Source organism: Mytilus trossulus, chromosome 11, assembly GCF_036588685.1.
Source record: "Mytilus trossulus isolate FHL-02 chromosome 11, PNRI_Mtr1.1.1.hap1, whole genome shotgun sequence".
NCBI classification, from domain to species: Eukaryota; Metazoa; Mollusca; class Bivalvia; order Mytilida; family Mytilidae; genus Mytilus; species Mytilus trossulus.
Window position 1 is genome coordinate 39,454,221 of NC_086383.1, and position 16,311 is coordinate 39,470,531.

At 31.0% G+C, this 16,311-nt stretch overlaps 1 protein-coding gene across 1 annotated transcript; it reads right to left on the minus strand.

Moving 5' to 3' along the window:
• Positions 1–6,140: 6,140 nt before the first annotated feature.
• On the minus strand, positions 6,141–15,326 carry LOC134690039 (heat shock 70 kDa protein 12B-like). Its single transcript, XM_063550010.1, has 4 exons — positions 15,120–15,326; positions 13,139–13,280; positions 8,061–8,684; positions 6,141–6,187 (listed from the first exon to the last, which is right to left on the minus strand). The coding sequence occupies exons 1-4, from the start codon at positions 15,324–15,326 to the stop codon at positions 6,141–6,143; spliced, it is 1,020 nt and encodes a 339-aa protein (XP_063406080.1).
• Between the last annotated feature and the right edge of the window lie 985 nt (positions 15,327–16,311).

The following is a 16,311-nucleotide window of genomic DNA, read 5'->3' on the forward strand; positions in this document are numbered from 1 at the left end:
TATCGGACACATTTTGGGGAATGGACAAGTTTCTGAATGTTACATATATACTAGAGTACACATGCGAAATCACACGCATTCATGAAAGTATTGAGTGTTTTTTTAAGAAATTTTGGTAAACGATTTAATGACTGGATAATTTCAGGAAAGGTATGAAAAGGCATAGGTACTTGGGGACAGGACATTTGTTTTTCTACCCCTCCTCCTTTAATTCTTAGTTTACCGAATAATCTACGGCCGTTATTGGAATATTATATAGACCTTCTCTATCCGATATACTTATTGACCCGATAGATTTTTTTATGTTTTCTATTTTTTTCAATAAATTATATATTAAGCGTTTATGAATATGCATTACTATAAATAAAATGTATTTGCCGTGAACTATAAATTATCAGTTTACTAATGGATCCACGGTGGTTATTGGTACACGATCTAGACCTTCTATATTTAATAAACTCTGTGACAAGAAATTTATAGCAAAATAACTCAATCTGAATAATCATAAGAATGGATGACACATGCGACTTTGTATGGTACATATAGGAAACAGAGGCATAATGATTAATTTATTGTGAAAGGAAGAGAAGCGATACATAAAATAAAGTCTTCTTGTTTAATATTATAAATAATACGTTTAAACACATGTCCAAAAATGTTAGATTTGTAAATTTGCGTACGTATTTTTTTTTCCCTCGCCTGGATTTGAACTCATTCTACTGACATATCGCGGCACAAAATCGCCTTGCGCTAGACCACACGACCACCTAGGCTTTACAATAATAAAGATTTCGGTGGCCTGGTGTTATCGTTCCTCGTCAGTTTTAATCTAGCGTCGTTATACAGTACATACTTTATATGGTATGAAAATTGAATTGTTACAGATCAGCTGAATTATCTATTGTAAAGAATCTTACAAATTAATGCAAGATGCAGTTATAGAAATAAGTATGTAATAACCAGGCCTAAACCAGGCTCTAAAACAGATTTAATCAATCGGATTATCAGCAGTGATTGTGACACAAGGCTAACTATAAATTATGTATATATAATTATCCTTAACATCAGCAAAACGATTTTAAATAGGTTATTTGCTTTATTCAGTTAGTTGTTCTCCTACCCCGGGATTCGACTTCATGCTGATATTACTATTGAGATATTGTGGAACCAAATCACCACCAAATATATATCATAACTATGTCATATGAAGGAAACCACATTGGTTATCAGACCAATTGTATGTTAACCGGCGGTGAAGTCGACAAATAAAAAAAAATACATAATCCTAACGATTAAGGTAAAGGTGTATGTTTTAAAAGGTCAGTTTTCAAAGATGCTCAAAAATGATGGTTTGCTTGTTGTTTTTTTGTTTCTTTTAAGACCCATCATTTTACATTAAATGAACCTCCATGCATATGATGCTTATCTGTAATAACCATCGAGCTCAATTAAAGACACACTCAAATTTGAAAAAGGATGCTATGAGTTATGAATCAGTCTAATGACTTAGATTGTTAACAATCTATAAAATACCAAATAATGTCGTCATACGCAATTGAATGCCACCTTATAACCCTATTAGATGAGGAAACCCGACATAGAAAGCACCCCAAATGTCAAAATGGGAAAACATCATTACTCTATTGCGTCGAAGGCAACGGTGTCAGACGTGGAAAATAACAATACATCTAACATTTCTACTCACTCGGGTTTTTTTTTATTTGTATGTGTTTTTGTTTTGTTTTATTGTATTTATATTTACTGGTATGCTTTTTAACTTTTTTGCATTTTTAATGATCACCTGTTAATTGTTCGTGTCAGTAAAATGGTAGAGTATGCGACTGTTGTACAAATTAGCGCCACAACAAGATTGAAGATATAAAACTAGGTTCTACATACATAAGGAAATATCTGTACCAAGTACGGAATGTTTGCTGATTATTTCTCGGTATTTATTCTTATTTTTACTTTCGAAGTTTTGTTATAGAAAATGCATACTTTAAGCTTTTTCTTGAGGTAGAATACATCGATGTCAGGATTGATCGAAGAAACCCCGACCATAGGGATACTTTATTCGGGGTAATCATGTCACCCCGAGGTGTACTCTAAGACAATAAAAACTTAAAATATGCATTATCTGACTTATATATAGTTAACAATTTGTTGGTTTAGATTAGTAAAATTTCGCACTTTCTTTTACAGACCACATTTACTCTAAAGTGGGATATTTCTTTCCTGTTAGTTTAAGTTTTGAATCGCCATGCGGCTCATTTAAAATGTGAATAAGACTCACTTAATAATCTGGATGTTAACCTTAGAAATCAGCATCCATACAAAAATATTGCTGGAACTCATAAGTATGAAACAGATGGATTGTTACCATCCAAAAACGGTGTATGAAAAAATACAAGTCACTTTGTAAGTAACTTATTCTACCAACTTAATTTTGGGAACGCGATGAGTGTGTCTATTTGCAATGACATTGTTATCGCAGAAGTACATTTATTTTCAATTATTTGAAACGAATCGAATGGAATATTTAGAAGAACTTTCTTTAAAAAAAACTATACATTTTTTATAACAGATACATGTAATCATGAGCTAACTGATCTCACATAGGTCATTATTTATGCATTGGAGTATTTTGTTTTGCAAAATAGTACCATTCTGGTTGTTTCTATGATTGGATGTGATTTCGTTCTATAAAATAAAGTCCCTAAAGATATATTATGATTTTTAATTGTAGCTGGTAAGACTCTTTTTTCAATACCTGTCTATCACCTATATCTCTTGCCAAAATAGCAAGTCGTTACCACTTTATGATATAGACGTTTTTGGTCATGCAGCTTGTAATGTGATGTCTTTCAGTCTATGTAACTGTTCACAGCTTTAACCGGAGTAAATCCCAAAAACGAGCATCAAATTTAAATGTATATGTTGTTATGAAGTTGAAAGTAGCAGAACCAAATCATGGTTACATATGCCAATGATTGGAGAGTAAATTAATTTAAATCAAAACGTTTCCCGTGTAATTCAATCGATCAATACATACATGTCGACCGAAATCGGTAACAAATCTCTGTTAGGTTATTTCGATTTCTGATGAGTGTAAACTGATATATTTTCTTTTGTATAAGTAATATAATAGAGGTTGACTGCTCGCAGATTTTCGTTCAAGATAAGCAGTTTAATTTACAAACAAAAATATATGCATCATATTGTAATTTTTCACTGAAATAAACAAGTCTAGAAATTACCTTCTGGGAAGGTCTTAATCGTGTAAATATTGTCCTATGTATAAAGTTTCTGTTTGAAGTATGAATGGAGTCACACGATGTCTTTTTTAAATCTCAACAACCAAAGAAGTATTTTCTTTTGTGCTACTGCCTTCAACATGTGCAATGAGACAAACTTACCCATGCATCAGAATATTATCAGTAGTGGTCATTTCGAAGCCAATCAAGACTGTTTCGCAAGTTTCCTTTGCTGTTTTACTTATACCCGGGCTGAAAATTCCTGTTTACAACATAAAACTCATATTCATTTTCTATTATGTTTGATGTAAAATACAAAAAACAAATTAGGATGAAACGCGTCTTACGGTTGACTGACTGTATTTTATGTATCATCTCATATACATAACTTTGTCATGTGACCGTTACGTCATCAGCGTTTTTTCATGGTTTGCTCCAGTTTAAAAAGGAATTTTGAATTAAATTATTTGAATCTTTATACCTGAATAAATCACCTGTACGTTAAATTGGTTCACCCGTGTAAACTATATATCGTTTAAATGCTCATTATATAGAATCGAATAAAAATTTCGTACAATTTGTAGCCGTTTAACATGTTTGATTTTAAGGGTTAGAGGCAAGAATAAAAACAATGTTGTCTTTTTTTTTGTAGTTGTAATCTTTGTCCTGTCTTTTAGGTTTTCACTTTTTTCGGTCCTTTCTCTTTTCTTTAAGTTTAAACTGACTTTTCTTTTACATAAATTGTTACCCTGACTTGGAGCAGACGCAAAAATGCTGCGGGGCTAACAATGTTTTTTTTTTAGATCTTAACCCATCCCTTTACCTCTAGCTAATGAAGAATAAAGAAACATACACACTTTCGAATACTAGACGCAATATATACACGATATATACGATATATAACTATATATATATATCGATAGCTATAGATCAATGACCTAATACTACTATGTAAATACGTGTTCTTTTTTGTTTGTTTCTAAATGCATTTGACTAAATTGAACGTAACAGAGCTCTACGGATCTGCAATAATAGCCAAGCATTAAAAATGTATTGCATACTCTAGTAAAGTATTAATGAATGAGTGAAGACCGGGGGTGAATATTTCTGTGTACGTCAAGTCGATTTTAAAGACAATTCCCAATTATAGATTATGTGTTTGGCAAATATGATGAGTCTTGATAAGGGGTAAATAAAACTACCCATCTTTTTAAAATATCAACACAATATAAAGAGTTTAGAAAACAGTTCGGTAAAGAACTTTATCAATAATTGTTATAAATATCAATGTATTAAAAAACGTTATTCTTTAAATAAAATTGTTGAAAGAGGGACGAAATATACCAAAGGGACAGTCAAACTGTTAATGTTCTAAATACATTGTTTGGTGTACACTTAACCAACACAAGGCATACTAGACTATCGAATGAATGCAGACAAAACACGATTAGCAATACATGGAAACACTGAGTGTCATCAATGCGAACGTAATTGTGTTTAGTGTACTTGTGAGTAACACAACAACCAGTATTGGTCAATGTTAACACGGCCTTACTGCCATGTAAGTGCTAAGGTGGCGTAAACTATGTCACGTGTAAAGACAATCAACTTCACAATGTTACATTGTAGGGTAGATCTAATTATTTACTTCCTTCCCGAGCGGGTCAAGAAGCTGTGCATTTTATTTTCCATGTCAACAACAACAATGGGTTCAGTTGCGCACACGTGTTATCCTCTTCTCAAACTATAGTTAATAAAACTATATCAGCTTTCGTTTCGTTTTTGTCTACTAATGGTACTATCAAACCGTCAAACATCTACGTTAAGTTAATAAGTTTAAGTATTCTGTTTGGTTCAACCGCTTTGTACGATTTTTCTGTCAAAAAGATATTAAATGCTAGAAACCACAATCTCGTGATGTAGACAATGTGCTTATTAAAAAAAAAACTTTGTTCAAAATCTTTTTGTTATGAATCGAATAAAGCAATCAAGAGTTATGATTTCACTTATATTTGTTTATGTTTACCTTCTGAGTCTTCGGTAAAAAGTGGCGGTGGTGACCTTTTAGTAAAATCAAAATTGTCGATGATATCTTCATCAAATGGCACAAACGATATATTTGTTTGCAATTCTGAAAGACATAGATATTTTCAGTATGAATATTATACTAGAGGCTCTCAAGAGCCTGTGTCGCTCACCTGTATATACTGATGCTTTAAACGTCATGTAAAATAAGGTCAGAATCATAAGTAGCAGTATAAGATATAAGATATTATTAGATACTATAATTTTATGTAACATAAAAACAAAAAACCGCAAAATTTCAGTAAAATTACCAACTTTGGGGCAGCAACCCAACAATGAAAAATTATGTGCAGATAAATCTAAATCTGATGAACGTGTTTGCCTCCTGTCAGTTTGACTGTATATGCTTTGGAGATATAAACCAAATTCTACATTTTACCCCATGTTCTATTTTTAGCCATGGACATCATCTTGGTTGGCAGGTCGGGTCGTTGAACACATTTTTGAACTAGATACCTAAATGATGATTGTGTCCAAGTTTGGGTAAATATGGCCAAGCAGTTTGACAGCAGAAGATTTTTGTAGAAGATTATATATATTCATGAAAAAGTGTTAAAAATGCATATTATAGGGCAATTACTCATTGAGGGGTCAACTGACAATTATATAGTAATGTTGACTACTTTTAGACCTTACTTTGCTAAATATTATTGCTGTTTTAACTTTATTTCTATCTATAATAATAATTCAAACCAATTAAGTGTATCATTTGCATTCATTAAATAGAATACGTTCTCTTTAACCAGTCCATCAGTTAAAAGTGTAAAAAGTCATCATTATTATAAAGTCCTTTTTGTACTCTTATGAGGACGAGATCAATTTGCTTGCTTCATATGGTTGTAATAAATCTGAAAATAACAAGTTATCAATTGCACATGTTGAATGAGTCCTATGCGCTTTTCTGGCGTACCTTCATCAGAAACGCATTAAAGGGAATATTTGAAAGCCGTTCGAGTAACTTTTATCTTTTGCAAATATTTAACACTATTTGAACTAAAATTTTAATTCCACTTTGGCTTACGTTTTATGTCATTCTTTGCTAGGAAAATTTGAGTACAAAAGACTCAGTAGCAGAACAGTTTTGCAGATTAAAACATGAATCATATGTAAATTACGGTCATTCATTAAAGTTCAAGAAATATAAATAGAATATTTTTTTTTTATATAAGTTTGAAGCATAATATGACTGAATATATACAGCACTTAGTCCAATTAGGTATATGCAACAATATCATGAATAGAATACAAAGAATTTATAGCTTATAAAGGGTGTATTTCGTTCAATTATTTCACCTTCAATCCCCCTCCGAAAAACTGAAGAAAAAAAATATAGGCACTGCATGTCTTTCACTGATCGGCAGTAGAACCCTTGCAAAAGTTTATTTTACATTACGCTGTCCAAAAAATTACAATTATCCGGCCAAAATTGAGACAATACACCAATGCCTCTTTAGGGTTCAAGTGGCAATTCAAATGTCTCGCTTCTGTCATTCCGGACTGTCTCTTATATAACACCTACGTATTGTATGTATTGGTAATTTGTAAATATGGTCTCTTCCTTAAAATACTAGTCCTTATCACGCATGACATATTTGTCAGTAGATGTGAGCATCCAGAAACCATTTTTGTACAACACAAACATTGTGACAAAGGCAAACAGGCGATCTTGTATTGTAGAACGTTACCGTTTTTCTTTTAGTAAACCTTCTAACAAGATGTCGAATATATGCGAATTACTTAGGGTTATAATATGTCGGAATCATTGACAATAAACATATTAAAACAGGGAATGACCAATTTCAAAAAAAAATCTATAAAACAAGCAGAGTTTACAAAAAAACGTGCTGATCGTTTTATGTAATGCAAATGATTTACAAACTTTATCGTTGATATATCACAGACATGACAGAACAAGGTAAAAGACAAGATAATTCAGTGGGGAATTTATAAACATTTGAAGAGTATACCCCCACGTATTTGACTTTAATTCAGAGATCATCTTGTCAGTAAAAAAAAAATATTGAAGCGTATCTAAAAATTATTTAATATGTTCTATATGTGTTGTTTTTTGTCGCATACAATAAACGTTTCAATTCATATATACATGTATGTAGGATATGAGCTCGAATCAAGTTACAGTGATATAGGGATTATAAGTAATATAAAAATTCGGTTATTAATTGACTGTTATGAGGTCAGGTACAAATTGCTTGTAAGACTTGTCTTTGTCTATTGTTCTTGTTAATAAATTGTTGTGTTTATTAAGTATTTTGAAATACGCATGTGCCCAATGATCACTCTTATAAAAAGAAAGACACATTATTGACCAAGAAGATAATTTACTCATATGCAAGTATGATCGAAACAGTCATTTGACTTTTGATAGAAGTTATAGCCTTTGATTTACCTATATACTTAAACAAGATAGGGTAGATTATATATAGCATCAACAATTTCAGCATTCAAATCATTCTAGAAATTTTCTTGAATGATTGCATCAAATTTGTGTTTTAGATTTTTTTCTGTAAAGTTAGTTGTTAGATTGAAATTGGGTTTGGCAAAAGGACCTCAAAATAAAAAGTCAACACATGAATTAAAATTCAAATCGACAACAGACTATTCAATTGAGAAATTGTATCTAAATGTCAATGATCTTCGACATGTACTTCTTTTTATGTTTTCTTGGTAGTATAAAAAAAAAAACAGCAAACAGAAACATACCATAACATTTTTCGTTGTTGTGACCATAAAGCACAGCACCTTTCAGAGTTGCGAGATCAGTTGGCTCTGGTACTAGTATTGTTTTCATTGGAAAGGCATCCTTAATTGTGAGTTGTATCAATTTACACTCTGAAAAGCCTCCAACTAAAAATATTAATTCTTCAGTCTGAAAATCAAAGACTGTAAACAGTTCTTGCAGTAATTTTAAAATTCTCTTTATAGTGTTATCAAAAATGCTCTTCGACAGATCTCTGTCTATTCTCATCTTATTAAATTTTATGGAAATTGAATTTGCATAAGTAGATTCTAACACAGTAGAAAAGTCTTTTTGCAAATGTCTTTTGCAAAGTGAGTCCAGAGTTTGATTTGGTACATTGATACTTATCTCATCATCTGCTTTAAAAGTCCTTTTAGATGCTTCCCACCCTGTAAGCAAATCTAGGTAATCTTTAAAATGCTCTCGTTCCATGGTGTTCAGAAGATGTTTCCCTAAGATATTTTCAAACAGTTGTATGAACCCATTGTCGACGGATGTTCCACCGCAATCTCCTCTTGTTATTCTACCTAATTCCTTTTCACCGCCTTTAACTAGTTTCCCAAACACAGATATGTCTACTGTGGTACCTACATACAAAATTTAAACTGTTTTATCAATTTAATTACAACAACTAAGTTTAAACTAATGTTATAATAGTTTTAAATATTGAAACTAATAAAGAAATGACAAATCTGTATAAAAACAAAATCGGACAGAATCACAAGGACTTATAAGTCACCAAGTCTGATAATGCCGATACGGTAAGCGAGTAGCCATCAACCATCATGTGATATTTTTACTTCATGTCAGAATCATTAATAAAAAGGACAAAATCAGCAAACTTACAGATAAAACCACTTTGTTGTTATATAAAGATATCTGGGGAAATGAGACACTGATACGTCGTAACAGTCAAACATAGTCATGCTAGTGACCACTAACATGATGCACCAACACTTTATTTATTTTCCTTGTAACATTGTTAATATGAAACCAAGAGTCAAATAAATGAAATAGGAAACAAAATAAGGAATAATCCAAATATTAATAGTTTAAAGCAAAAGTTTTTTTAGTTAAAAAAAACTTGAAGAAAATGGTTAAAACAGAAAAAGTATGAATATAAACAAAAACTTTATAATTGTTTAAGTGAATATATCAATCAAAATCCAAAGGAATATTGGAAAATTTTAAAATCTCTTAAGAATAAAACAGAAAAAGATGAAATACCAGAGGTATTAAAAGATGAAGAAGTTTTAATAAAACATTTTCAAGATCAAGGTAAACCTTCATCTATAAATAATGAAAAGGTAATCAGAGGACTAAATCTTCAAAAGTCTGCTGGATCAGATAGAATTATAAATGAAATAATTAAACCTCAAATCAAGTAATAATTAAGTTAATTGTTACAATATTTAATTTAATTCTAAAAACGGGTATATACCCAAAATCATGGAAGGACTCGTCTATAATCGCACTCCATAAGAAGGGAGACAAATCTGATCCCAATAATTACAGAGGTATATCTTTAATCAGTAATCTTCCTAGAATATTTAATGCTGTACTCAATAATAGACTAATCACAGTTGTGGATAAACAGCTGAATAACTGTCAATTTGGCTTCAGAGAAAACCACAGAACTGCTGACAGTATTTTCATATTAAAATCTTTAATTTATACACAAAAATAACAAAAAAATATATACATGCTTCATTGACTTTATACGAAAGGCATTTGACTCTGTATGGAGGACAGCCCTTCTATGTAAATTATGCAAAATGGGAGAAGGAAAGTCTTTTTACAGAGTAATAAAACAACAATATGGAAATACAAAATCCTCTTTTAAATATAAAGATCACATTTCTGACTATTTTGACATTACTAAAGGTGTGAAACAAGGGGATTCATCAAGTCCTACTTTGTTCAATATTTTTATAAATGATATCACTAAAGGTTTGGAAGATGACAACTCAAGTCCACTGGAGCTTATAAATAGTAAACTAGGCTCCCTCCTGTTTGCTGATGATCTGCTGTTGCTATCAGAATTTAAGGAGAGTCTCCAAAATAGTCTAAATAAAGTTTCCATGTTTTGTGAAAACTGGCAGCCTTCTCTAAACATAAATAAAACAAAAAGTACGGTATTTTAAACAACAAAGCTAAAGCCTGAAACATCTATACTTGTATATAAAAAAAAAAAAATAGAGAATGTTTCCGAATATTCCTACTTGGGTCTGCTGATTAAATCAAATGGTAATCTCAGTCATAGAACAGCTGATTTATCAAAAAAGGCAAAAAAGGTTTTGATTTCTATTAAAACATATAATAATTCTCTTGGCAGCCTTCCTATCAGAGTGTCAAATAACTTAGTGAGACCTATATTGACTTATAATTCAGAAATAACATATTTGGACTCATATATAACATATTGCAAAGCTAAAAAAAGAGCTTTGGTTTCTGGAAAAATTGTGGACCCATTAAATTTTATTGACAAAACTCCAATAGAAAACTTGCATCTTGGTTATTGCAAGTTTACCCTTGGCACTTACAAGAGTGCCTAAAATTTTGGTACAAGGAACGAATTGGGAAGACTAAGACTGCCTATTGAATCAATGTCATATCAAAACCCAAACCATTGTGTTTTTAGCAAGGCTTTTCACCTCACATTTGAATCCCTTATTACATGAATCTTTTAAACTAACTAAAACTTTGGATTCTTGTGGCAATTATTCATGGTTCACATTTGTAAAAGATATTCTTTCTGAATCTAACATTAATATAGATAGACTAAAAACCTGTGATAATTTAAAACAATTCAAAATATTAAAAGCTATATTAAACCCCAAATAAACTCATACTACAACAACCTGTTGTTGGATAAGTTGAAATCTATTGATGATAAAAGTAAATTAAATTTTTATAAAGGACTTGAGCCAAATCTATTGATCAAACCTTACCTCTCTAACCCAAACTTTGAATTTAGAAAATTAATTACAAAACTTAGAATCAGTGACCATTCATTATTAATTGAAAAAGGGAGGCATTTTAAAATTCCTCGCGAAGAGAGACTTCGAAAAAATGCAAAGTACTAGTTGGAGAAACATTTCTCAATATATGTTTCTCATAATTCAAATACTAGATTAACATATTGTAATGCAATTAACAGAGAAAGTAATTCATTTGCTAATCTCACTGACAATGACAAAGTTATATATATATATATACTAAACCCATCAACACCAACACAAGTGAATAAACTAGGATCCTTATAAAAAAAGTCAATGGAACTGAGGACAGGGGACCCTTTAATATTTACCTGAATTTGTGTATATATTTGAGTTGCTTATTTATTGTTTATATTTGTTTTTGTTGTTGTTATATGTCACAAACTGTAAAGTTTATATGGCAATACAACTTTGAATTGAATTGAATTGGAATTGTTAATGTAGTTTTTATGTCCGGAGCACACCCTATAATTGAATCCCGTACTGTGTGATTATCTACTGGCATAAGGTATGAACAGAACTATATTACAACCAACACATATTTCAATTATACATGTAACTTGATTTAAAAGCGACGTTGATTTTTTTTAAGTCGCCCATAAGTGTCAAAGTCGATCAAAATCTAATGATGTTAAGCTGCGCATCTTATTTCAGTAAATCTTAAAGCTCAAGTTCCCTGTGATATATTGATAGTATGAGTAGGCCCTCATTCAAATTAGCATTATTCAAGGACGTAACATCATCCATAAATATGGATGTGAACTATGTAAAATATTTGGGTTCTGTCTTTGAAAAGGTTCAGTACAAACTCTGGTTGATATTAGTGCAAAACTAAGTCCACAATTTATATCGACTGTCTGCTAACATATAAATAAACTAACCAATATGTAAGTCAACAAATCACTCATTCCGATGATGCATCTTTGGTTTATTTGTTGTGCGAATACGCGTGATTTTTCAAAAAATTTATTCTTTTTTGTTTCTTTATAGCCCACAATCTACTCAAAATAAATTGATTTTAAGGATGTTTGCTCCTCTACTTTTTGAATTTTTGCCAGATTTTCGGAATCCTCTGGTTTAATCCATGTATTAACATTAAAAAAAAAATTCTTTTCATATTTTCATTACATATTATTTAAAAAGCCATATTTCAAAATCTTATGAAATCCCTGTTATTTTTTCATAGTTTTTAAACAAAAAAAGTGCCAATGTTAAGTGAAAGAAAAATCTAGAGAGAATTATTTCCCGCCAAATTTTCAACGGCTTATATCTCGAAAACAAGCGCATGAACCCTCCATTCTTTTCTGCTTTTTTAGTTTCTTTATTTACATACTTTCAATTCATAACGGTCTTTTAAAAAGCTTGTTATTTTTAAACAGAGTAGCGAACATCCTTAATCGTTAACTTGTCTGTAATTTGTTTGTATTGGGGTTTTTTCCGCTCCAAAAAATTCCGAAATTGAATCCAACCAGAACTGCTCAAGTTTACGTAAAAAAAGGTTTTACTTTTTCAAATTGTTACGTTTTTACCCTATTTGTTTTTCCTTTATAGGAATGAAATATTAGTAAAACATTTGTAAATGTAAAAATTAATTTTCATATACGTTAAGGGTATGATGAGAGCCATTGTTTGGCCACACATTTCAAGAAAGCGTCAATTATTTTTTTATTTTTTTTATCTTATGCAATGAATAGGATGGTTTAACGTAACGATAACACTTTAGGGCATTAAATGATCTACTGATCATGATGTCACTGTCATATCATGATTGTATAACAATAAGCATACTGTGAAAGTTCTTTTAATTGTTCTTCTTCGACACAAATATTCGTTGATTTTATTTTTCTAATGTGAAATGGAGTTAAGAATTTGATACCTTTACAATCTCTGATTCCTACACATAACATTTAAAATAAATTGTTATGTATTGATCAATTAACATATATTCTTTCATTAGAGTAAAATTTTCACCACTTAATTTTTTTCCTGCTGAAGACATAGTATGCATTTCAGAAATATGTGCACCACTATCAAATACATACCTCCAAGATCAACCACCATACATTTGGTTTCTTCACCAGACAATTCTGCGTCTCCCACTTTATTTAAAGGGAGATGATGGCAGTATATTAACGCCGCTTCCTGTTGCTTTATCAATAACAGATGGTCCTGTTGTATTCCAGCCTGTAAATTTTACAGTTTTAATCATAAAAAAACGAGAAAGTAAACATAGCATAAACAATAAATAATTTGCTGATTTTTCGGAGGGTCATATTAGCGAGGTATACATCTGTTAAAAGCGAAAAGAAACACACGTTTCCAATATGATACATTGTGGTTATTAGCACTGTTTTGTAGTCTATGGACTGTTGTGGGGTTTTTTTTTTTTTTGTTATTTGACTTGGCATGTAGTTATTTTGCTTCAAATTTATCAAACCCTTTCAAAATATCTTATGCTTTTCTGGACATGGTTTGAGAGGATGCGATATCTTATGTTGGCTGATTATTACACGTATTAATATAATATTGAGTACATTTTTCTAGAATTCGAAAATAAACTTGATCATTTGTTGATATATTAAAAATGTTGAAAGAATTTCCTGTTTGGATTATATTTTAATTGTAGACATATTTTATTAACATAACGGTACTTTGCTTATTAACATTATTAATTAATGAATCATGTGGATGGTATTACCCAATGGCATATTCCAAATATTTACACAGATTTAGGACATTGAACGAACACCATATATATTAAAGCCATACTTAATGTTTTTATAGTCTGTTACGAATCCTCTTCTTATTTTGTTTATTTATAGATAAAAAAAACAGTTACTCTGACATGAAACTTGTATTGGTGCAACAGATCTCCTTTGTCGAATTGCTTTTAAAGTATTTTTTAATGTTTGCATTAATATATTGTATATGGGGTTTTGCATGTATATACATTGTGTGTATAAATATGTATCTAAGTTACATGTAAGTTGATCTACGTATAATATATAAGACATGTGTACTGTTCTTGTACAACAACTGAATGTTATATTTATTTACCTATTTATATAGTGAGTTCAATATAAATAAATTATGACGTATGTTTCCGAATTAAAAATTCCGGGTTAAATACGCAGAGAAGAAGAATATTTTTCTAAGTTGATTTGTGCTCAGGGGAATCGGACACATGATAATTTAATGACGTATTATTGCCCATTGTTTCGCTGAGCTATAAGGGGCATCTTTAAGCAGCCACACATTATCATCATCTTGACGTATCCTTTATAATGATATTGATTAGTACAATTTCGGAAATACAACTATTTGAACTGCCTTATCAATGTTCTAACACTAAAAGACCACCTGGGGGCCAGTTGAGTTGCGCTTTGGGGCAAGGGTAAATGGGTTGATGTAAGCTTGACGAATAAGCAGTCTGTCATATATAAATAGTGCTACTGCCTACATTGACATGCCAATTTTTTGCCAAACGTTTAACCACATATATATTACATCTAGTCATACTACACAATGATTTGGTGAATGTCAAATTTTACCTGTACGTTGTACAGTATGAAGATGATATAAAGGTATTAAAACGGAGTGTTTGTAAAAGTGCTGATGACCTTCAAAAAACAGTTACTTGACGGGTTTTTTGGAGTTCAATCTTTTTGGTAGTATTGTATTTTCTTTATGTATATCAAAGTAAATTCATTACACCAAACATCAGTATTATTTTTTTGGATAGTTAAGAAAATATTGCCAATTATATTTAGTTGGTGCTTATCTTTTGACGGACTGCATATATGTATATATCAAATAAGCATTCAAGCTTATATAAAATAACAGTTATATACTCCTTTTATAAGATTGATAAAATAAGAAAAAATAATCTCACGCACAAGTTATATACTATTATATCTTGATTCTCAACTTTTGAAGAAAAACAAGTTTTGTAAATAATTAATGTGTTTTTGCAGGAAAATACCATCAAATACTATAAAAGATTTTAAAACAATCGACTTATACCTTTTCTGCGCAATCTGTCATGAAATTTTCTGAATTATCTGTCCAAATAGCTGGAACTGTAAGTACCCATTGTATCCTTTTGTCATTTGTGTTTACTCTTGTTCCTTGAGCTTCCATTGCAGTCATTGCATGGTCGGCTAATGCTCTGATTAAATGGGCAATTACATCAATTGCTAGTACTGGTTTTCCAATAATATCTTCTATCATCATGATGTTGCTTAAATTCTTGAAATTAAGAGAATATCGACTAAATTTATTTTTAACAAATGTTGTTACCCTAAGAAATAGTTTAAACTGTCAGTTACCATGGCTCATGGAGTCACAAGTTTAGTGGGAACTGTTAACTTCTAAAATTCCCAATGAGCTTTTTTTCAAATGCGTTCTGATTGTTAAACACTTGTTATTTCTTGAATTCGATTGTCAGTTAAGTACAGTAAAACACGAATCCATATCAGTCTGATGACCGAGATTTGAGACAATAGTTTAATGAATGCCTGGTTTTATTGTGCAATGTGACCGAACGATTGTACCCCACGTTCATTGCAAAAGTTTACTATGACACACAATGGATCATCCACATTTCAAACAAAAGTACATTTTAACTACATACTAATTATTTTATAAGCTAACACATGACGGGATATTTTTTACCGAATTAAACCTGATTAAATACTCGCAGGCTTACTTTCCATATCATGATTTACCTGATTGAGAGTTTGCTGCTCACAAGGAAGATTTTTAACCGAGAGCTCCAAATGGTGAAATTGGAATCATCCCTTCGTAAATTTTACGGACGAGTTGGTTTACCGTTATGGAATATCCGTTTCAGAGATGACATCGGATATGCTACTTATGTCGTAACTACAATCCCGTTTACGAATATGACCTACCTAACTAGTTTATTTACCGGGTTTGAAATAACATGAGTTTTTGGTTGGGTCCGTGTTCCTTAGTTATTAGTTATCTATATTTTGTTCTGAATAGATCAGAATGTAATTATGGTAATTGTTATGTTTTCTTATATGTTATTATGTTTTAGAACTCTTAGTCATTTGATTGAAAAATATACCCAGAAGATACTAAGTTTCTAAGAAAAAAAGTGTTTTAAGGGAATTTTGTCCCCGATAAAAAGGGAAACTACCTTATTGTGAGCATTATTTGATAGTAATTGTGTGCTGTTGTAACTATTGGG

Bases quoted from the DNA above. Each gene is read 5' to 3' on its own strand.
- LOC134690039 (XM_063550010.1), bottom strand. From the start codon at position 15,326: ATGATAGAAGATATTATTGGAAAACCAGTACTAGCAATTGATGTAATT. The intron at 13,281-15,119 runs GTATAAGTCGAT...TAAAATTTACAG, and splicing joins TGACAGATTGCGCAGAAAAG to GCTGGAATACAACAGGACCA. The intron at 6,188-8,060 runs GTATGTTTCTGT...TGTTATTTTCAG, and splicing joins CAACAACGAAAAATGTTATG to ATTTATTACAACCATATGAA.